Source organism: Dermochelys coriacea, chromosome 1, assembly GCF_009764565.3.
Source record: "Dermochelys coriacea isolate rDerCor1 chromosome 1, rDerCor1.pri.v4, whole genome shotgun sequence".
In the NCBI taxonomy this organism is placed as follows: Eukaryota; Metazoa; Chordata; order Testudines; family Dermochelyidae; genus Dermochelys; species Dermochelys coriacea.
This window is the reverse complement of record NC_050068.2, coordinates 141,232,952-141,256,028: the sequence shown is the minus strand read 5'-3', so window position 1 is coordinate 141,256,028 and position 23,077 is coordinate 141,232,952. Positions and strand designations below refer to the sequence as shown.

The 23,077-nt window shown below is 40.6% G+C and overlaps 2 protein-coding genes across 8 annotated transcripts in view; one reads left to right on the top strand and one right to left on the bottom strand.

The window, feature by feature from the left end:
- The first annotated feature begins 588 nt into the window (after nt 1-588).
- On the top strand, nt 589-3,456 carry KLHL34 (kelch like family member 34). Its single transcript, XM_038387139.2, has one exon. It carries the CDS (start codon nt 589-591, stop codon nt 2,341-2,343), a length of 1,755 nt encoding a protein of 584 aa, XP_038243067.1. The 3' UTR covers nt 2,344-3,456.
- CNKSR2 (connector enhancer of kinase suppressor of Ras 2) overlaps nt 3,265-23,077 on the bottom strand; it is a 384,996-nt gene continuing 365,183 nt past the window's right edge. For all 7 annotated transcript variants that reach the window (XM_043504743.1, XM_038375840.2, XM_038375865.2 and 4 more), the window contains 2 exons: nt 11,673-11,869; nt 3,265-5,993 (listed from right to left, as the gene is read on the bottom strand). In XM_043504743.1, the coding sequence (XP_043360678.1) occupies nt 5,778-5,993; nt 11,673-11,869 (413 nt within the window). In that variant the 3' untranslated portion in view covers nt 3,265-5,777. The remainder of the gene's footprint in view (nt 5,994-11,672; nt 11,870-23,077) is intronic.

Sequence of the window (23,077 nt, the reverse complement as noted above, 5' to 3'; positions counted from 1 at the left end):
GTGCTCTGTTGTCCCACGGTAAGTGAGATCTAAACTTATCTAAGTTTGAAATACAAACAAGGCTCAGACAGAAAAAGCAACAGCAAACATTCTCCTCATCACTTCCCGCCTCTCATCGGTTTCTGCTCAACGCCATGCACTGTCAGCCACAGACGAGCTATTTGATCAGCCTGCCGAGAAAGAAGGAGCGGGAGAGACGTCTGAGCCGACGCAAAATTCCATGTGTAAAGACTGTCATTTAGCACCCACATCTGTCACATGATGGCCAGCCAAGAAGTAGCTCCCCGCAATTGTGGACCTTCCATCCTTCTGCATGAAATGGAAACAAGAAAAGTAAGCATCCCAAGGCTGATACTAGGTTCAGCTGTTTTCTCATTGAAGAATGCGTTTAATTCACTGCAAATGTACTAAGCTAGCCCGCTAGGCTAGGAAAGGGCCCTATTTTCTTGATTGGGCTTTTCTCGAGTAGATGGAGGCTCTGATGGGCATTCTTACAAAGGGACCTAGAAGTTGATTTGTGGCAACTGTTCTAATTGGTCATTGAATTTTAATTTTAATAAATTAGCTTAAAGCGTCGTGTTATGCACCATGAGTTACTTCCTGGCCTACTGCAAAGCACACTGCAGTACTGTTCTCTCCCAGTACCAAATGCTTAGAGCCGAAGGCTTGATGTGTGATATTTTACTGAAGGTGAAGGAAAATGAGTTTCCTGCACACAAGTCCCTGCTGGCCTGCTCCAGTGATTATTTCAGAGCTATGTTCAAAAGCTACACAAAAGAATCCAAAGCCAGTGTCATTCACCTACAAGTCATCTCACCTACTGGTCTCCAGCATGTCCTGGATTTCATTTATACCTCCTGGTTGCCCCTTTCTTTTGAGAGTCTGGAGGACACCCTGGAAGCTGCCAGTTACTTGCAAGTGACTGAGGCTATTGGCCTGTGCAATCAGTACTTGGTTAACAACCTGACCCTGGAAAACTGCTGTTTTTCTGCCAACATTGCCACAAAGTTCTATCTTCCAGATGCTTTGTCAGCGACAGAAAAATACATCATCAGTAATCTCTGGAAACTTTTGGATTTGCATTTCATGGAGCTGCTCTTACTGAACTTCAGATCATTGATGGCAGTGGTAGAATCCCCTGACGTCCCTATGGTGAACGAATCCTGCCTATTAAATCTAGTGCTCATCTGGCTGAAGCATGATAAGTCCAGGTTGACTCACAGAAGCAACCTATTAGAACATATAAGATTTGGTCTCATCCCAGTGGAAGATCTGAGAAAAGTCTACACTCAGTCAGAAGTGTCTCTCACGACACCTATTAAATGCTTGATCATAAAAGCAATAAACTACCATTCACTAGTTTTTAAACAGCCCATCCTGCAGGATAAGTATAGCACCTTGAGAAACCAGCAAACGCAAATCATCCTACTAGGAGGGGGGACTTCAAATGAGGGGCTGGTCAGCGACGTGATGGCCTTTGATGTTTACAATCACAAATGGAGAACTCTAACGCAGGTGCAGGACAGAGTACAGAATCACTGCATGTGTGTGATTGGAAACTACCTGTATGTGCTGGGTGGGGAAACAGCAGATTTGCAAAATGACATGAAAAGCACCAGCTTGTCAGTTACAAACAAGGTCCATCGTTATGACCCAAGATTTAACAAGTGGACCCAAATCACAGAAATGCTTGAAAAGAGATGCCAATTTTCTTGTTGCATCCTGGACAACATGATATTTGCAATTGGTGGAAGAGGCGAGACCGGATCACTGCATTCATCTGTTGAAGTCTATAACATTAGCAGAGACAGATGGACAAAGGCTACAGAATTGCCATGCAAGATGCATGGCCATGCCAGTACAGTTTGCAAGAACACGATCTACATCTCAGGTGGCAAATACACAGATCAAACCAACACAAGTAAGGATATGTTCTCTTTGAGCAGCTTGGAAGGACAGTGGAGAAAGCAAGCCTCCATGAGCATTGCTCGATTTGGGCACCAGATGGCAACAATCAGAGAGGCCATCTTCACATTTTTAGGACTTTATGAACCATTCTCTGAAATAGAAAGGTACGATCCTGTCCCAAACCAGTGGACTCGCTTACGGCCATTGATCTATGATCGATTTTGCTATGGTCTGGCTGTGGTAGAGGAAACGGCACTTCTCATTGGGGGAAAGAAATGGCAAGACTCACAAGAGGTGCCAACCCAAGATGTGGTGGCTTATGATATAGACAATGACTGCTGGGAAGAGATTTGCAAACTTCCCTTCCCTTGGTGTGGATTGCAGTGTGCAGTGCTACAACTCTCAGAATTGGCAGAAACTAAGGACACCCAGTAATAGTGGAGCCCAGCTGCTGAGTCATCACTTCCAATGGTTAAAGAACAGGACAGCAGGGCAAAAAGAGGAAAAAAGACAATTGCAACGTCACTAAATGTAACAGAGTTGAGGGTTTGTTTTAGTAAACAGCCCACCCGGCACTTGTGGACCGAAAATCGGGCACTAGAATGGGGAAAATGTGCTGTGACTCGTGTAGTTGTAGGCAGGTTTTGCCAAGGCAGATGTGGCAAGTAGCACATCGTGAACGGATGATATAGAGGAATCACAATGCTGTACTTCCTTGGAAGCATTTAATAGCGGTCTAAAGTCAGATTTTGCAAGGGTTAAAATGTAATCTCTATTTTTTTTAATTAAAGGTCATTTCCCCAGATGGTAAGTGGTATTTGATTTTATACTCCAGGTAAGCAAAATGAAAGTGTAATATGTAAAAAGCAGAAAATTGTTGCCTGTAACAGCTTTAATAAGTAACACTTAGAGGATGGTATTGAGTAAATAGCTAAGCGAGCGTGCCTTTGCTAATCAGCAAGAAATTACTGCACAGAGAATAGGGATTGGATAAAATGTAGCCTTAATTATGGTTACATATTAAACCATTGATTGTTCAATATAGGAATTGAACGGAGAAGGGAAGCGACCTTTCTGTGAAATAGCTTTTGTGACGGCATGCCCTTCAGGATGGGGCTTTACAGTATGCTCTGTACTGGCACAGTACATATTTGCTGTATCAAAACCACACATTAACTGAGGCAGCCAGTTCGGAATGGGTATAATTATTATAAGTACAGTGGAACATGCAACAATAGTTGCTATATCCAGCTACTTAAGTGAGTACATCCTGCATACTGTGTCCTGCTAGATAATCAAGATGATGGTGAAATTCTTTTTAACTGTTGAACCAATACATGAGAGGGAAACGAAGTAATAAGAGCTTGACTTTTATTAAGGACTAAGAAGGAAAGAAAGTTAACTTGACTCTTTGAAATTCTATATTAAATGCCTGGCTATATCAGAGAAAGCAATTGCCTCACTTTGCATTGGCAATGCTGACAGAGTAATAGGGAATGGATTGGGAGGACATTTTAAGGCATTGTACAATGCAGTTATGTGACTAGATTCCAGAGTCTGATTAAAGATTTAATTTACTCAAAACAAATTTAATAAATATTCATTTAAAAGCTAAATTTATTTTAGTTCATTTTGCAATGTTCCCTTTCTAGCCTGAAAGTTAATACAGTAAAAATATATTTGTCCAAGAGCATTAGTATTCTATTAAGAGAAGGCAGCACAATGAATGGGACAAACGTTCTCCTCTCTTTCATGCTAGACTATCTTAAATGGTAATGTTTAATTTTCACCTTTTACAGCAATCAAGCTGACTTTTCTAAAGTAAAGTGCAGGCAGAATAGCTGTTGCATAGCAACAGATCTACATTGTCTAAACTGCCTTAGTTTCAACAAAGAATCAGCTACGTGATGTGCATATACATCCATCAGATATAAAGAATTTTTATATGAATATATTTACTTTTGGTCCAGTAAAACAATAACAAGAGTATAAATGCTTGGAACAAGAGTACAATTCATTTCAGGTCAAGCATTTTTTGTTATGAGAAATATACAAAACCTCACAAATTTAATATACAAGTCAGTACCCATGCAGTAAATAAATGTCCAGTTCATACAAACAGATTCTTCTAAATGGTACAAATATTACACTGGATCCAGAATTTCATACAAACATTAATACATGATTCGTCAGCCACGTTGACTTGAATTAGAATTATTTCAAATGGGCTGCAGAAAGGCTACGCCTCTGTACAATTGTGCAAAATCTGCAAAACATTTGCAATCCAAAATGCAGTAAAAAAAACTTCAAAACAAATAAACAGAGAGACACTCCTCCTTTTCTGCCTTCATCCCAACAGCAAAGATAATTACCAGTAAACATCTGAGCTCTTAAAGTTTAAGTACATTCACTGAGCTGTACAGGCAATAGTCTAAAGCTGGTTCAGTGAACAACTCATGGTAAGGACTACTAACAGGTGCTTTTCCATTTGCCATGAGTATTATCAAACTGTCATGACTCTTAACTTCTGCAGCAAAACATTAAAAAGCAGCACAAATATTTTGTCATGCTCTGTTCACTTTTCATAAACACTAAGCTGGTAAAGGATAAATATATGATTCAGGATTTTTCTCCTCCATGCCCATTCCAGGGCATGTGCATAAAGTCTAAGTAAATGCTTCGCTCCTGTTCCCTGGGTTGTTTCACATGTAGCTGAAATCTTATGCAAGTTTAAAACATTTTAATTGGTTTGTAAACTCAACAGAAGCTGGAGACATCCTTTCCTCTTCAAAAGCAAAACAGAGGCTTTTTAGTTGTCACTAGTTTTTCAGATTATATTCTTGACCTTGTTAATATCACATTTTTCCTGCATACAAAATGTTGAATTTAACAGGTTAGGAAACAAGAAGGAGACTAGTCGAAAAATCCTATTTACTCCGTCTCTGCCACCTGGGAGTTGACAAAGTGTTTCAGATGGAAAGTGTTATGTCAGAATCCTTTTCTTTAGCTACTTTTTTGGACGAGTTAAACATCCTTAACAAGCATGATCGAAGTCTGATTGCTGTCATTGCAAAAAGCTGCACATGAACCTGATACCATCAGTGCAAAAGCAATCATACTATTAATAATAGAGAATCAACAATAAAATTAAGAGGGGATACATACAATTTGGTCTTAATTAAAAATACAAAAACAAAAAAACTAATTTGCACTGATGAAAAACCTGTACTATAGGTCTCTTACAAACCAGCTTTAAAAAGCATGGAATAGTTAATAACTGAACTTTTGATAACTGAACTTGTGTCAGTGATTTTTTTTGTTTGTCCTTATTTACTTATCGAATGCTTATCTGTTTTCATCAACAGTCAGCGATAATCACTGCACTACCTTTTTGTCTGTCACTTAAGAAAATTCCTAGAGTTTTTCATTAAATATAAAAAAATGTTTTATTTTCCACACAATCAAAATAATACCTGAACTCCAAAAATGTAATGCAACACAGGAATTATATAGTATAAAATTACATTTTTAAAACGGTCAACTGACCTTCAGTCACAAAACCTTGATCCTCTAGAGCTTTCATTTTGAAGCTCACCATCTTCCAAAATGTATTTTTTAAATATATTTTTATTTATGAAAAACCATGTTCATTTGTTTTGCACAAACTAAACACAAGCTGAGCATTGGTAGCATAAAAATATTCAAATTCCCATTAAAGACAATGGGATCATGGACCATGTAAGGTTTACTTCACACAGCTGAGTAACATTAAAATATAATTTACCAGACCTCCCAAATACTGATAGGTAAACTACTTTATGCACTGAGTAAAGGATTGGAATGTAGCAAATTGACAAAAAAGACGACACTTATACATGCGTTTCAATGTATGAATGGGTGTGTGCTAAAGAGGCTATAAGTGCATCTACTTCAGAAGAGCCATTTACAGGGTCCCTTGGGGTACTGTTTTGACAAATATCCAAGAAGAGATCAAGGTACATTTGTTTCCATTCTTGAAAGTCTTTAGATGTCAAATCTGGATTATTGAGAACCTTATCTATAATGGCTACCTCTCCTTCTCTGGCCTGCAAAAGAAAAAAGAACAGACAGCAATAAATTACTAGCAAGAGTATCTCATATACATGATGAGCAACTTAACAAAAGGGCAAGCACATGTAAGGCACAAAAGGCATTAGAAAAAGGGGGGCATAGTATTCCATTGATTTTAAGCCTCTTGAAGTCTACTTAAAAATGATGTCATACATGGGTCAGGGTGTTGGACATCACTTGGGTTGCAGGGCTTCCCTTCTTATTATCCCTTGATCTATTATATAAAAACAAAACCCTGGCTATTTACTATTAGCTGCTTTAGTTTCTAAGAAAATGTTTCACACTGTAAAGTGCCATCTGTTGACTTTTCTTGATTTCATAAGAAATACTGTTAGTGTGTGGGATGCAAACAGATGGCCTGACATCAATCAGTATAGGGAGGCTTTTCAACTGTGCTCCTCACCTTGGCATCTGAGCACTACATGTGAAAAATTAAGCAAGGATGTTTTAATTAGATAACTGCTCTTCATTAAAGATCATAAATACATCTAGTAGACCTGATGCACTGGCCCAGTGCAACTTCCTCCCACTGTAAAGGATATGTCTACACTGATTCGCAGCATGGGTAGACAGGTTTGTGACAGTTTGAGATGAGCGAGCCCACTAAAGATATCAATGTAGACCTTGCACCCACTAGTGGTGGCCCAGGCTAGCTCTCCACTTGTACCCTATTCCCCTGCTGTCTGGGGTGCACTCGGGTGGAGAAGGTGTGTGGCTGCTCTGTGCTATGCTCTTAACAATCCCTGGCTGGTGAAGGTCTCTTGAGGGGCCATACCCAGCAGGTGTAAATAAGAGCAGGCTTCAGGCTCCCTTGCAGTCACTCCACTCTACTGTAATCAAGGGCAGCTGGATGGAACAGACTCAAGCCTTAATAATACAATTAGCACTCAGGTTTACAGCATGAGGCCTTTCATATAGTAGTGATCTGTTCATCAATAACTTCTCCTTTACTGTTTATTCCTACAGGAAGCTTCATGCTAACTTATCTGTTCCATGATAACTGTATACATATGCTAAACCTTTCATCCATTTTGGTGAGGGTGATGGGTGTATTTAAAAAAACAGCCTGCTCTGTCTTTCACCTGATACACTTGGAAGAGTCATGGTACCAAAAAGTAGTACATTTAAAATGTTATTAACATGTATAAAGTGATCTTCATGTTGAGAGTGCTTTGCAAACAATAGCTTTTTGATGTTCCCCAGAGTAGTCGCATATTCATTTTTGAGATAGGGAAACTGAGCCAAAGGTTAACATCAACGCTGAGATTAGAACTCCTGCTTTCCAGACCTGTGCTTGTAGTACCGCACAGCGCTTCCCTTGTGCTGTATTAATAACTCATGGGTATTCTGTACCTCCTTACTACTACTCAGTGAGCTTGCACCTTCCAGGAGGAAAGACGGCCTTGTGATTAAGGCAAGGACAGGAAGTACAGCCTTGTGATTAAGTACAAAAACCTTGGTTCTGTTTCTGGCTCTTTCCCACACTTCCTATGTGAGACTTTGGGAAAGCCACTTAAAAGCCTTACTTTCCCCCTCTATGTTCCGATTCTGCAAAGTGTTACATATACGTTTAACCTTACATACCCTGAGTAGTGCTATTGCCTTAAATGGAATGACACTCACTGTGAGTAAAGTAAATCCTCTGTTTCATAGTAGCAGCCGTGTTAGTCTGTATTCGCAAAAAGAAATGGAGTACTTGTGGCACCTTAGAGACTAACAAATTTATTAGAGCATAAGCTTTCGTGAGCTACAGCTCACTTCTTCGGATGCATTTGGTGGAAAAAACAGAGGGGAGATTGATATACACACACAGAGAACATGAAACAATGCGTTTATCATACACACTATAAGGAGAGTGATCACTTAAGATAAGCCATCACCAGCAGCAGGGGGGGGGAAGGAGGAAAACCTTTCCTGGTGACATGCAAGGTTGGCTAATTCCAGCAGTTAACAAGAATATCTGAGGAACAGTGGGGGGTGGGGTGGGGGGGAGAAATACCATGGGGAAATAGTTTTACTTTGTGTAATGACTCATCCATTCCCAGTCTCTATTCAAGCCTAAGTTAATTGTATCTAGTTTGCAAATTAATTCCAATTCAGCAGTCTCTCCTTGGAGTCTGTTTTTGAAGCTTTTTTGTTGAAGGATAGCCACTCTTAGGTCTGTAATCGAGTGACCAGAGAGATTGAAGTGTTCTCCAACTGGTTTTTGAATGTTATAATTCTTGACATCTGATTTGTGTCCATTCATTCTTTTATGTAGAGACTGTCCAGTTTGGCCAATGTACATGGCAGAGGGGCATTGCTGGCACATGATGGCATATATCACATTGGTAGATGCACAGGTGAACGAGCCTCTGATAGTGTGGCTGATGTGATTAGGCCCTATGATGGTGTCCCCTGAATAGATATGTGGACAGAGTTGGCAACGGGATTTGTTGCAAGGATAGGTTCCTGGGTTAGTGGTTCTGTTGTGTGGTGTGTGGTTGCTGGTGAGTATTTGTTTCAGATTGGGGGGCTGTCTGTAAGCAAGGACTGGCCTGTCTCCCAAGATCTGTGAGAGCGATGGGTCGTCCTTCAGGATAGGTTGTAGATCCTTGATGATGCATTGGAGGGGTTTTAGTTGGGGGCTGAAGGTGATGGCTAGTGGTGTTCTGTTATTTTCTTTGTTGGGCCTGTCCTGTAGTAGGTGACTTCTGGGTACTCTTCTGGCTCTGTCAATCTGTTTCTTCACTTCAGCAGGTGGGTATTGTAGTTTTAGGAATGCATGATAGAGATCTTGTAGGTGTTTGTCTCTGTCTAAGGGGTTGGAGCAAATGCGGTTATATCGTAGAGCTTGGCTGTAGACAATGGATCGTGTGGTATGATCTGGATGAAAGCTAGAGGCATGTAGGTAGGAATAGCGGTCAGTAGGTTTCCGATATAGGGTGGTGTTTATGTGACCATCGCTTATTAGCACCGTAGTGTCCAGGAAGTGGATCTCTTGTGTGGACTGGTCCAGGCTGAGGTTGATGGTGGGATGGAAATTGTTGAAATCCTGGTGGAATTCCTCAAGGGCTTCTTTTCCATGGGTCCAGATGATGAAGATGTCATCAATGTAGCGCAAGTAGAGTAGGGGCATTAGGGGACGAGAGCTGAGGAAGCGTTGTTCTAAGTCAGCCATAAAAATGTTGGCATACTGTGGGGCCATGCGAGTACCCATCGCAGTGCCGCTGATTTGAAGGTATACATTGTCCCCAAATGTGAAATAGTTATGGGTGAGGACAAAGTCACAAAGTTCAGCCACTAGGTTAGCTGTGACATTATCGGGGATACTGTTCCTGATGGCTTGTAGTCCATCTTTGTGTGAAATGTTGGTGTAGAGGGCTTCTACATCCATAGTGACTAGGATGGTGTTTTTAGGAAGATCACCAATGGACTGTAGTTTCCTCAGGAAGTCAGTGGTGTCTCGAAGATAGCTAGGAGTGCTGGTAACGTAGGGCCTGAGGAGGGAGTCTACATAGCCAGACAATCCTGCTGTCAGGGTGCCAATGCCTGAGATGATGGGGCGTCCAGGATTTCCAGGTTTATGGATCTTGGGTAGCAGACAGAATACCCCAGGTCGGGGTTCTAGGGGTGTGTCTGTGCGGATTTGTTCTTGTGCTTTTTCAGGGAGTTTCTTGAGCAAATGCTGTAGTTTCTTTTGGTAACTCTCAGTGGGATCAGAGGGTAATGGCTTGTAGAAAGTGATGTTGGAGAGCTGCCTAGTAGCCTCTTGTTCATACTCCGACCTATTCATGATGACGACAGCACCTTCTTTGTCAGCCTTTTTGATTATGATGTCAGAGTTGTTTCTGAGGCTGTGGATGGCACTGTGTTCTGCATGGCCGAGGTTATGGGGTAAGCGATGCTGCTTTTCCACAATTTCAGCTCATGCATGTCGGCGGAAGCACCATCACAGGGCCTAATCACATCAGCCAAACTATCAGAGGCTCGTTCACCTGTGCATCTACCAATGTGATAGATGCCATCATGTGCCAGCAATGCCCCTCTGCCATGTATATTGGCCAAGCTGGACAGTCTCTACGTAAAAGAATGAATGGACACAAATCAGACGTCAAGAATTATAACATTCAAAAAACAGTTGGAGAACACTTCAATCTCTCTGGTCACTCGATTACAGACCTAAGAGTGGCTATCCTTCAACAAAAAGCTTCAAAAACAGACTCCAAGGAGAGACTGCTGAATTGGAATTAATTTGCAAACTAGATACAATTAACTTAGGCTTGAATAGAGACTGGGAATGGATGAGTCATTACACAAAGTAAAACTATTTCCCCATGTTATTTCTCCCCCCCACCCCACCCCCCACTGTTCCTCAGATATTCTTGTTAACTGCTGGAATTAGCCTACCTTGCATGTCACCATGAAAGGTTTTCCTCCTCTCCCTCCCCCCCGCTGCTAGTGATGGCTTATCTTAAGTGATCACTCTCCTTACAGTTTTCAGAGTAGCAGCCGTGTTAGTCTGTATTCACAAAAAGAAAAGGAGTACTTGTGGCACCTTAGAGACTAACAAATTTATTAGAGCATAAGCTTTCGTGAGCTACAGCTCACTTCATCGGATGCATTTCTCCTTACAGTGTGTATGATAAACCCATTGTTTCATGTTCTCTCTGTGTGTATATCAATCTCCCCTCTGTTTTTTCCACCAAATGCATCTGAAGAAGTGAGCTGTAGCTCACGAAAGCTTATGCTCTAATAAATTTGTTAGTCTCTAAGGTGCCACAAGTACTCCTTTAAATCCTCTGTGTAAGTCTTTGCAGGATCAGGGTCATACAGAATGGAGATAATACTGTTTAAGTGCCTCTCAGGGGAGTTGGAAGACTTAATTCATTAATGTTAGTAAAGAACTCTGAGACAAAAGCTGCTACCAAAGGCCAATGTATTTAGTATCTAGCGGCTTAAAATGTAGTAAGTTAAATTTAATATAGATAACTGGGCCTCAAGGAAGATCCAGCATAAGAGTATCTATTGCTTACTGTGCTTTAAAGGAACATCCCTGATGTAATCTGGAATAGCGTGCACTGCAATAACTTTCTGATGATTAAGGGAGTAGACAGGGTGGTTAAAATTTCAAAATACAAATGCTCTGTTTTAAATGTAGGGCCATTACTACAATATTTATATGCATCATTACTGCCATTTATTTCATAAATCTTTGTAAAATCTTCAGGCAGAAAACAAATGTTCAATTCTTTTCCAAACAAGCTTAGTAATCATAAAGCAACAACATTTTAAATAAAACTGCCACTTTCCAAATGATTGACTTTAATTAAGCTTGCTCTCAGGTAATGATATAGCACGTTTATCTTGGTAAATGAAAATGTTTTAGGAAAAAAGGGGAATTAATACCTCTTCTGAAAATTTCAGATCAAATCATGTTTAACTAGGTAGGAGAGGAGCTCACAGAGATTTTATCTATTGAGAAATAAAACAGATTTCTCTCCCCCCCGGACACTTTTCCTCAGCTTTGAGAACAGTATTTTCCCATGTCTCTCTTTTGTTCTTTTCACACACAAGATTCAGATTGCCCTCCAGCTGAATATAGTTAATCTTTGAATACAATATAATAAGATCCAACTCTTTGGTGGGATTTCCCCCACCTTCTATTATTTCACCTTTAAAGTGCTTTTCAGAATTCGCAGTTGGTGCAGTTTTTCATTGACTACTGGATTGCTACATCTTTTTATAAAAAACTTCTTGTACTCCAGCTTGGTGGAAATCCGGTATTCTCCTAAAGGCGACAGACTGGCCTGCTCCAAGGCTCTGTACAAATCTTGCAAGGAGTCTTCTGGCTTTTCTTCTACAGTTTCAGCTTTAAAAAACCAGGAAAAAAAACAAACAAGAGAAAGGAACAGTGTATAATTAACATGGTTATTAAAAACCCATAAAAGCCTCCCTAAAAGCAGTATTTTTAACAAATCCAGAAAGGGATCATTTCACATATAGGAAGAGTATTCCACATCTGCCAAAATCTGCCCCCCCTCAAGAGTATTGCAAGTCAAACATTGCCTAAAGCTATTCTTCTCTCTAATTATTGCTTAAGTAAATCACTTCTAGATACAGTACTTTTCAAGTGAAACAAAAGCAAAACTTTTGACAATACAAAGCTTTCTACAAAGCAGAAAAAAAAAGACTACAGGGTATAAGTTTACTGTCATAATAGACACTTAATTACAAATAACCATCATAGTAAATTCATAAGCTATTGAAAGAAATGGAAGCAATAGGAGCAGCCTACGAAAAGAGAAGGAACTTCAGGTGAGAGATCCGACTGAAAAATAATCAGGGGAAGGAGGCTTAACATTGTCTTGTTTTTCCCCCCCCCCTTTAGGGGAAACCAAAAGGGTTCTCAAAAACAAAGTAAAAATGTGCTTCAGTTCAGGAGGTGCCATTTCCCCTACGATTGTGTTTGTGTGTGTGTGGGGGGCTGTTTCTGTTTTGCTTCTTCAACTGACACTACATTTTCTCTCTGTTTTGTCCCTATTCATGGACATGTGAAAAAAGTAATTTATGGGGTCACCTATACTATCCTTTGCGCGACAGTAATTCCTAGAGGTTCCGCTTAAATTGGGGCCCTGTTGTGTTAGGAATTGTACAAAGAGTAAGAAACAGCCCGTGTCTGCATTTGTAGTCTAAGTAGACCAGACACAAACGGGTGGGAGAAAGGATAAGCTATTCATTTTGCCTCACTGATTCTCCTGCACATATTGTTTAAAACAAATATGGCCTGTGAAAGCACTAAACGCTAAGACGGCATTAGAGAGAGAAAAGGAGTACTTGTGGCACCTTAGAGACTAACAAATTTATTAGAGCATAAGCTTTCGTGAGCTACAGCTCACTTAGTCTCTAAGGTGCCACAAGTACTCCTTTTCTTTTTGCGAATACAGACTAACACGGCTGCTACTCTGAAACCTGAAATTAGAGAGAGAGAGAGAGAGAGAGAGGGGAGACCTCATTTCTTCCCCTTCAGTAGTGCATGTTTTCCTACCCCAACCTAACCTGCCAATCTCCTTAATCTGCTTCTGAAAGAACCACTTCCTGAAGTGAGATGGCCATTCAGACTTAAGCACATGCCTGACTTTAAGCACACAAGTTAAGTGTCTTAAATGAGAGCACTCACATGTTTAAGTACCCTGATGAACTGGGGCTTCAGCCTCCATATACACTCAGACATTAACTTTTCTACTAACACTACTGACAAGGATGCTAACTGGTGCAAATGGTGACCTCAGCTTTCTGGGGGGCAGATACATGCCAACCACAAACTGGACTGAGACCAACTACTCATTTCAGAGGCCAAACAAACATCAGACAGTCTAGTAATTACTCACCTGGGTCAGTTTCAAACAGGGAAGCTAGAGAGAAAAAAAAACTCTGTCTCCCAGAATAATACTTACATTTATATAACACCTCACATGCTCTAAGCACTTTACAATCATTAATATCAGCAGAAATCCTCAAAGACATGCAGTCCTTTGACTCTTCTGTACATTTCTGTAATCTAATAGTAATTTGTAAAGCACGCATTTTGTTTTAAACGTCCTATAGGTGAGGAAGGATTACAGCTCTTCAACTGAGAGAGAGGTTGTGGCTTTGAAAAGAGCCTTTGGGTTGTTGCGTGTTCTTTCCCTAGATCCTCTTAGTATATAATATGCTGCTGGGAGACAGTTACTGATTTAATCACGTGTGTGTAGGCAACATTTAAAGACAAATCAAAATGACAAGATGCCATCGTCTTTTTTTTTCTTTTCTGTTATAAAGACTGTTATTGTTAAAACAAAAGGAAAAGACTAAATAAGTGAATACTAATACACTTTCTCAAATCCTTTGTGTTCTTGATTTTTTCTGTTTTTTTAGAAATGTCGCTAGGCTGCAATTTTAGAATTTCCATGAGACATTACAATGAATAGGAACATTAGTACAGTCCATGTATTCATGTCTGTTTGCATCTTCCAATGTGTAATTCTATCGATCTAAGGTGCTATCTTAATGGTATCTGAGTGATTTACAAAGAAATCTGGATAAAGCTAGCTAAATCTGACAGCAGATTATTTTGTCTGTTTCTCCCTTCCTTTTATCCCTTGTTATATAAAAAGGGCATCTTTCTCCAGACTCTTCCCTCCAGCAACAATTTTTGTTTCATAGGACCATGCTTTCTCCTCATGGGTGGTTAGTAGTTATTATGGGAAAACTATGCTGAAGAGATGAGTTTTTATAATTTAGCCCGAAGCTGTCCAGATTCAATGGCATGTTCATCTTTTGGCAGGATGTTCTGGAGCCAGCTACTAAGAAATCTCTCAACCTTATCATGCATTTCACAAGTTACTGAAAATCCCAACTTTCCCAATGAGCAATTAAGAGGCAGTCCTTGAAACAGTTTAGGCTTAACCCATTTAGGGTTTTGAATAAAAAGAGCAGTACCTTAAATTCATCTAAAAAAAGAACAGGAGTACTTGTGGCACCTTAGAGACTAACAAATTTATTTGAATATAAGCTTTAGTGGGCTACAGCCCACTTCACTGGAAGCATGGAATGGAACATATAGTAAGAATATATCAAGATGGCTCATTTAGACAGTTGACAAGGTGTGAGGATACTTAACATGGGGAAATAGATTCAATATGTGTAATGATCCAGCCACTCCCAGTCTCTATTCAAACCCAAGTTAATGGTATCTAGTTTGCATATTAATTCAAGCTCAGCAGTTTCTTGTTGGAGTCTGTTTTTGAAGCTTTTCTGTTGCAAAATTGCCACCTTTACGTCTGTTACTGAGTGACCAGAGAGGTTGAAGTGTTTTCCTACTGGTTTTTGAATGTTATGATTCCTGATGTCAGATTTGTGTCGAGACTATCCGGTTTGGGTTTGAATAGAGACTGGGAGTGGCTGGGTCATTACACATATTGAATCTATATCCCAATGTTAAGTATCCTCACACCTTCTTGTCAACTGTCTAAATGGGCCATCTTGATTATCACTACAAAAGTTTTTTTCTCCTGCTGATAATAGCTCATCTTAATTAATTAGCCTCTTACAGTTGGTATGGCTACTTCCACCTTTTCATGTTCTCTGTATGTATATATGTATCTTCTTACTACATATTCCATTCTATGCATCCAATGAAGTGGGCTGTAGCCCACAAAAGCTTATGCTCAAATAAATGTTAGTCTCTAAGGTGCCACCAGTACTCCTGTTCTTTTTGAGGATACAGGATAACATGGCTGCTACTCTGAAACCTTAAATTCATCTGTAACTCTGCAGTTCCAAAAAGCACAGGTGAAGTATTTGCATCAGCTTGTATTACTAAGTAGTCATTCTGCCACTGTCAACATCAACTGAAGCTCTTCAGGGCTGTCACATTCATGCTAAGATAAAGAATTACGCAGTAATTGAATCTAGAAGCTATCAATGAATCTGTGAAAGGGCCTGAGGGGAAACTTGGGCAAAGAATTTCCATTTGTGGTAACCAGATCAATGACTTAAGTTGGGGGGAACATCTTGGCTGGATGGAAAATGGTATATTTGGTAGCAGACGCTATTCTGATATTGGCAGCAATGAAGAGTCCAGAAGGCCCCCATTTGCACCCCATTCTGACAACTGGCAGACAGATGTACTCCAAAGTGGTATGGTGTTAGCCAATTCTTTGAAATATTTCCCCTCTATCCACATACCTCACCTCCATCTTGCTTGAGGTTATCTTCATCCAGGCACTGATATCACTTAGTCATCTGCATTTGGGAGTAGGGCCGGGGCTTTGGTGTGAAGGATTGAGCAGTGAGGAAAAGAGAGCCAGTGAGGTGACTCTGAGCATTTAGGATTCGCTCTGCATTTAGGCCCCTTTGTTAGTGATGTCAGATACCTTTGCAGAGGCTACAACATCACCTTATTCCAGTGGAATGCTCCTGCACCCTGGGAAATGATAAAGATGACAGCACTGCTGGACTGGAGCTGCCCCTCAATCAGCTCATGTGGGGGAGTGAGACTATTCACTTAACTTCATTTTAAAGCTTCACCCCAAATATGTAAATGCTGGTGAAACCTTTAGCTAACTGGCTAACACCAAGAGCTTTAAAGATGAATTACAAATATTTGCTTTTTTAAATACCTAAATCATGCTAAAGTTTCCAAAGACTTTAAAAAATACAAGCTGTGAAGGAATGGATTCTCTTTCCCTGTTATTCCATGACAAAGGGGCAAAGGATGAGGGAGAAGAGTGACAGTTCATGGACAGTTAAATATTAAAATGGAGGTCCAAGTACCAACACATATTTTAGAGGGTTGAAGCCATTTTTCGCTTTGTGGGTTCCTAAAAGAAAAGTTCCTGAGGGCGGATAGGCAGAACTCCCTATTCTCCTTCCCTTCCTTTCCTGAGGGCAACCACTATCATGGTAACATCCACGTGGTGGCAGTTGTTATGCTGTTGTAGATGTTTGTTGTTTGTTTGCTGTAACTCTGTACTAACACTCTTGCACGGTGTGAATTTGGGTATGAGTGGAAGATTGTCCTCTTCCCCACTCAGCTATGTCCTTTCCCTTCTATTTTTTTTTTTGTCTCCATGGCAGGTGTGGTTCTCTGGAACTATGGTGGGGGCTGGGAGTTTACTCTTGGAATTGGTTCCTATGGTTAGACACTCCTGATCTCACAGATTGAGACACAGAGTATTTCTAAACTGCAGTGAGTCACCTGCGGCTGGCCCATGCCAGCTGATTCGGGCACGCAGGGCTCTTGCTGTGGGGCTGTTTAATTGTGGTGTAGACATTTGGGCTCAGGCAACTGCCCAAGCTCTGGGATCCTCCTAACCTCTCAGGGTCCTAGAGCCTGGGCTCCAGCCCAAGGGTCTAACCAATTAAACAGCCTTTTGGCCCGAGTCCTGTGAGCCTGAGTCAGCTGACATGGGCCAGCTACAGATTTTTAATTGCAGTGTAGATATACCCTAAAGGACATGGTATCCTAAAAGCATCATGATTTGAGATTAAATTAAGAGTGTCGAAGATAGCTCATGGTTTGATCTAAGCTAGCTCATGGTTAAATGACTGGGTTAGTAATACATCCATTTGCCAATGGAAGGCCTCAGGTGGGGCTGTAGCTGTCTGATACGTTGCACTAGCATTACAGTTTCTTTAAGGAAGAATCAGGCCTCAAGGGATACCTGATTCAGATACAGAACAGATTCTGGAGGAGGGCTGTAGGCCTAGAGGGATTCACAGACTAATTTTAGAATGGCACCACAAACATTAGGTTGTTATTCATTATTCTGAGTTCCAGACTGTGTTTCTCTAGCCACCTGGCTCCTCTGAAAAAAATGATTTTAGGATTTCCATACACTGCTGCAGGTAAGAGTCCCTAATCTGGAACACGGATTGTTATTCCTGGCCGCATCCATTTCTTGAGCAGCTTTTTCACTTGGTTATAGAACAGCCTCGACATGTACTTTGCGGCACACTAGGCCTAAATTCTATAGCGAGGTCTCCAATTGCTATACCACAGTAGCACCAAAGTCTGTGACAATGAAATTTCTGCTGGAGATTCAAGTATATTCAATATCAGACATTTTTTATTTAATTAAATGTGAAACTGAATAATACACACAGCACAGTAGCCATTGCATTATTTTGATATTCATCTTTCAATTTTGGAAGGTTTCTGACATGTATTTTACACTGCCTCTGAATTTACAAAGATGCCATAAACATTTTATCAAGAAGGAAAGGTGAAGGTTTTTTGCAACTAATGAGGAGAAAGTTGCAGCTTTTGGTACCACATTAAGGAATGAGAAATGATTTGAGTTAAAGACATGCAGATGCACTTTGGGATTTTGGCAGTGCAATCCCATTTGTGAGTGATCTGAGTTTCGGGGGTTGGTGAGAATTAACTAGTTTCCTGACCCAGAAATCCTTGTCAATAACCATATTCCTCTTTACATTATTTCCCTCAGTATATCCAAGATCAATAGGCAGAACTTTAGCTGGATATTGCTATTAAAATGGTCAGAGTGAAATAGTTACCATTGTTGATATATACATAGTGGTATTAGGTTTCAGACATAACTCATCATTGAGTTGAACAGGAGCAGTCCAGACCACTGAGAAGAATTACTGTCTGTTTGCCCGCTGAGGAAGACAACACTGAATCAAAAAGAAAAGGAGTACTTGTGGCACCTTAGAGACTAACAAATTTATTAGAGCATAAGCTTTCGTGAGCTACAGCTCACTTCATCGGATGCATTTGGTGGAAATCCGATGAAGTGAGCTGTAGCTCACGAAAGCTTATGCTCTAATAAATTTGTTAGTCTCTAAGGTGCCACAAGTACTCCTTTTCTTTTTGCGAATACAGACTAACACGGCTGCTACTCTGAAACACTGAATCAGTGACATTCAGAAGGTTGCATATTCAATCCTATGAGTTAGAACATTATTCTGTGGCAGGGGATAAATGTTATAGACAGAATCACAGAAAACACAGATGTCTCATCACCCTTCTAATCTCAGTCTCTAAAGTTTTGTAATCTTCTTCAGAAGCTTTCCATATTATTTTTATTATATCAGCAGAGGTGTCTTCTTATACCTTCCATTAGTCATCTTCCACTAAAGGGTTCATGCCATTATAGACATGTGAAGCTTTTGCAGTTAAGAAAGCTACCAGAAGAACTACAGATTACATCCAACGCTATTAGCACACACATCATCTGTGAAAAGGTAACACCACACCATCAGCCCTCAACTTTGTCACCCACCAGACCAAGTGTGCAGATGTTTCAAGGACCTACAGTCCTCCTTTTGAGGCTTGCAGGCTTTTAAGACCTGCTCATCATATTTCTGCTGTTCTTCCCAATGTCACTAAGATTCCTCTCCTCATCTTTAGGTTCCTCTTTCCTTTCGGGTTGCCAGCCATCTGAGCATATCTTCAGTATTTTGGGGAAAGAGGGCTTCTAGCAGTTGGTGAAGTCATCAAGGTAGTTGCCTCTTCCCATTTCCTTTTTGTGGCTGCATCCCTTTTCTCAATTCTCCTCTACCTGCCTTCTATCCTCCAGGCTCACTATGTTGTTTTCTTCTTCAAATAATTAAAGGTTTTGCTTTGCTAACTTTACTACTTGGTTACATGCTTCATCCAGCTATTCAGTACCTCACACGCTTAGCCACTACTCACCTGTAGTTAATTAATGATGCACTTGAACTAAATTACCACCTTCTGAAAACCCTGAGAAAGTTGAACTATAGCCTTACTGGTTTCTATGTCAGAGAGTGAGCAAGGTGAAAATGATCAAATTGAAATCCCTGTGCTTTACTGACATCTAAACTCCTGTTTTCATTCCTTTTAATGAGGTCACACTCTCTGGCTGAGAAACCAGCTCAGCTGAGCTTTCCCAGGATCTTGGGGAGATAATTTTATTAGAAAAAGGCATTAATTACATTATTAAAAAGCTACCTTCCCCCCTGGAAATCTCACATGATTTGCTTTGAACTTTACAGCAAAGCCTTGACAGTTCATCTTTAGCACCTGGAAACTAACTTCAAGAAAAGTTTTAAGACCTTTTTGTGGCTGCTAGTGAGTGCCATGCCAGGGACAAGGGTTGGTTTCTGGCCACAGGTAAGTGGACAAGTTGGGAGTATTAGATAAAGGAAGTCCTGACCCTCCCTCCTCCCCCATGCAAAAATCTCCCCTCCTTCCTTGTTTGCCTTCTTGACACTGAGGGCACGTCCACACTAAAAGGTGTTTGCTGACCACATGTTAGCTAACACATGGTAACTAACATGAAATAAAATTCTAGTGCAGACAAGGCACTTTGTAGTTGTCACATGTGTTAGCAGATTGAGATAAACACTAGGTGCCTGGATTTAGCTAATAATAAATGTGAACTTCTAATGAAGACAAGGCCTAACACATAACCTGGTCCCCTTATTCAAAATTCCCAAACCCTTACTCAGTCGGTCAGCCAGCAGAAGTGTCAGAATGTCAGGCTTGGAGTAGGGCAGGACCAGTATGAATAAGGCAAGCGGAAAAAGAACATGGAGGCAGGTGAGGAGGGTGAGGTCATTCTGCTTGGCAGCATCTTCTGGTGCTCCACAAAAGAAGGGCTGAGGGAAAAAGGTAGGGAAATGGGAGGGATCTCATTATGTTTACACAAGGGAGAGCAAGAAGGCCTAAGGAGAGAGAAGGTGGGCTTTGACTGGGTTGGATGGATGGGAAGAGACACTGAAGAGAAGTAACCTATGCTTCAGATTCTCAGTGCAAAATACCAGAGTACCATAAATTCTTCAGTGCTCTAAGGGTTAATGTTCATGTGACAGGGATCCTAAAGATAAGTTTATCTTACACAAAGGGGGAAAAATCAAAGTTTATAATTCAAAAAATGGGAATTTAAGTAGTTTCTACATCCATTCAGATAGAAGACTGGTGGACAAAACTGAATATTTTCTCTCTCTCTCTCCATTTAGCCTAAGGGCATGTCTATACTGCAATAAAACACCTGTGGCTGGCCCATGTCAGCTGGCTCAGGCTCACAGGGCTCAGGCTGCGGGGCTATCAAATTGCAGTGTAGATGTTCAGGCTCAGGCAGAAGCCAAGGGGGAGGGCCCAGAGCCTAGGTTCCAGCCTGATCCTGAATGTCTACACTACAATTTCATAGCACCGGAAAGCTCAAGTCAGCCGCAGGCGTTTTGATGCAGTGTAGCCATACCCTAAACCAAAAGAAGAGAACCACTCAAACCAGCAGAAGGTAAAATTGTTCATCTGCACATGAAGTCACCTCTGTGAGGCACGTTTATAAAGGAAGCCATAGTTAGATGGAAAATCAGCTCATAGTAGGAGAGCATTGTAGTTCCCAAGGGTGATTACTGAGAAAAGAACAACTGGTACAGTGTTTAAGCACAGCACAGCGTAGGCAGGAGATAAAATGTGATGCAATTCTGGTCTGCATGGAAACCAAAGGCTAATCAGCTGGTCAGAATGATTTAGGGTAGATTCCTCTATTAAAGTGCAAAAGGAAATCTATATCACTTATCACCTCCTTCTCTGCACTTACAGTAAAATAAAGGTCTGAATCTTACTTTGTTTCCTAAAATGAACCCTTTTTCAAAGGTAAATGCAAGCTGTGTTAATCTCTGGGCTTCTTTTGAAATTCTGCGGATCACTTTTCTTTGCATCTTCCCTCCCCTTTTTGCCTTCTACCTCTCCTGCCCTCTCTGTTTCTTGCAATCCCCTTCCTTTTCATTCTTCTTTCAAAGTAGTAGGATGCTAATATCTAAACTGTATTGTTAAATTTATTCACCTAAATTTGGGTCATTGCTGATTATGTATTTTATGTATCTTATGACTTTTAAAACAAAACTTGTATTTTTGGACAATATAAGCACTGTACCCAGATGTACTGACACTTTTTTCTTAACCTGTGTATTATATAATGTTTTAACATTAGAGCTCCCACTAAGTCAGTCAGCAACATAGAGGTGATGGAGTGCTTCAGAGAAGCCTGTGTACTGGGAAGAGGGTGGGGGATAGAAAAGAGTTTCCTAGAACTCTCCCTGAATTATGGGAGGGATGCCCTTAAAAACAAGCTGACATACACATTTCCAGAGGAAGTGTCAGCAGCTGGAGAATCAGAGGACAGGAGTATTAAGGTAACAGGCTACACCACTGCCTCCTGTGCAGAGGAAGTGTATCTGGGAGATTTGTATCCATGTCCTATTTATGCCTGTTATGTAACCTTCAAGACACAGAGGAAATTGTCGAGAAAGTCAGCACAGCAGAACTGTGTATACTCCTGTACACTGATTTACACTCATCATCTGAGACCTAGGGCCCGATTCTCCTCTTTTTGTGGGTGAAATTGGTTCCTTGAAATAAAAGGAGCTATAAAACTGATGTCAATAAGGGGAGAACCAGACTCCTAGTCTTTGTAGGATCTGAGGAATATTAAGCATATTGAAGTTGCACCTTACAGGTCTCAGCCCCATTGTGGTAGGCCCAGTACAAACACATACCAATATGATCCCTGCTCTGAAGAGCGTACATTCTCAGGCTATTTAACTTCCAGTGCTTATGATGCATCAGCTCAGGCATTAATGCCAGAAGTGACCTTTTTGATCACCTAATCTGACCTCCTGCACATTGCAGGCCACGGAACCTCATCCACATCACCCCTGTAATAGATCCATAGCCTCTGGCTGAGTTAGTGAAGTCCTCAAATCATGATTTAAAGACTTCAAATTACAGAGAATCCACCATTTGCTCCAGTTTAAACCAAGTGACTCATGCCCCACACTGCAGAGGAAAGCAATCACCCCACAGGGTTTCTGCCAATCTGACCCGGTGATCAGTTAGACCCTGAGCATGTTGGAAAGACCCTCCAGCCAGACTCCTGGAAAAGAATTCTCTGTAATAACTCAGAGCCCTCCACATCTAGTGTCTCATCACTGGCCACTGGTGAAATTTGCTACTAGCAGTCACAGATGGACCACATGCCACTGTAGGCAGTCTCATCATACCATCCCCTCCATAAAGTTATCAAGCTCAGTCTTGAAGCCAGTTAGGTGTTTTGCCCCCACTGCTCCCATTAGAAGGATGTTCCAGAACTTCACTTAAGTATGACTGTACTAGTGAGTGCAAAAAGTGCATAGAAAAAATAAAATTCAAATAAAAATAAAATAATTCCTAACAGTAATAGGAAACTGATGATTTGAAGCAGAATTTGTTGGCAATGACAAATATTTATAAATATAACCTTTAATATTTGGTATAAGTGCTTTACTTACATTATCTTCCATATGGAAATGTCAATTTAATTTTTATTTGCTGCTTTTTATTTTTTAATGCCTTACATCATTTACATAATGAAAGAGGCTCTCTTGTCAATTTCCTGTTTCTTTTCTATGCTACATGCTGAAATTAGTGTTTAATTTTGATGCAAACTGCTAAAGTGAAATAAACATTGCATTCACCATTACCATTTTCCCTGCAAGCTTCTTCTCATGCTCCTCAGTTCAGGGACAAAGTAAAACCATGCCACCCGAAAAGACAGTTTAA

Coding starts and splice junctions, on each gene's coding strand:
- KLHL34 (XM_038387139.2), top strand. CDS start 589: ATGAGTTACTTCCTGGCCTACTGCAAAGCACACTGCAGTACTGTTCTC.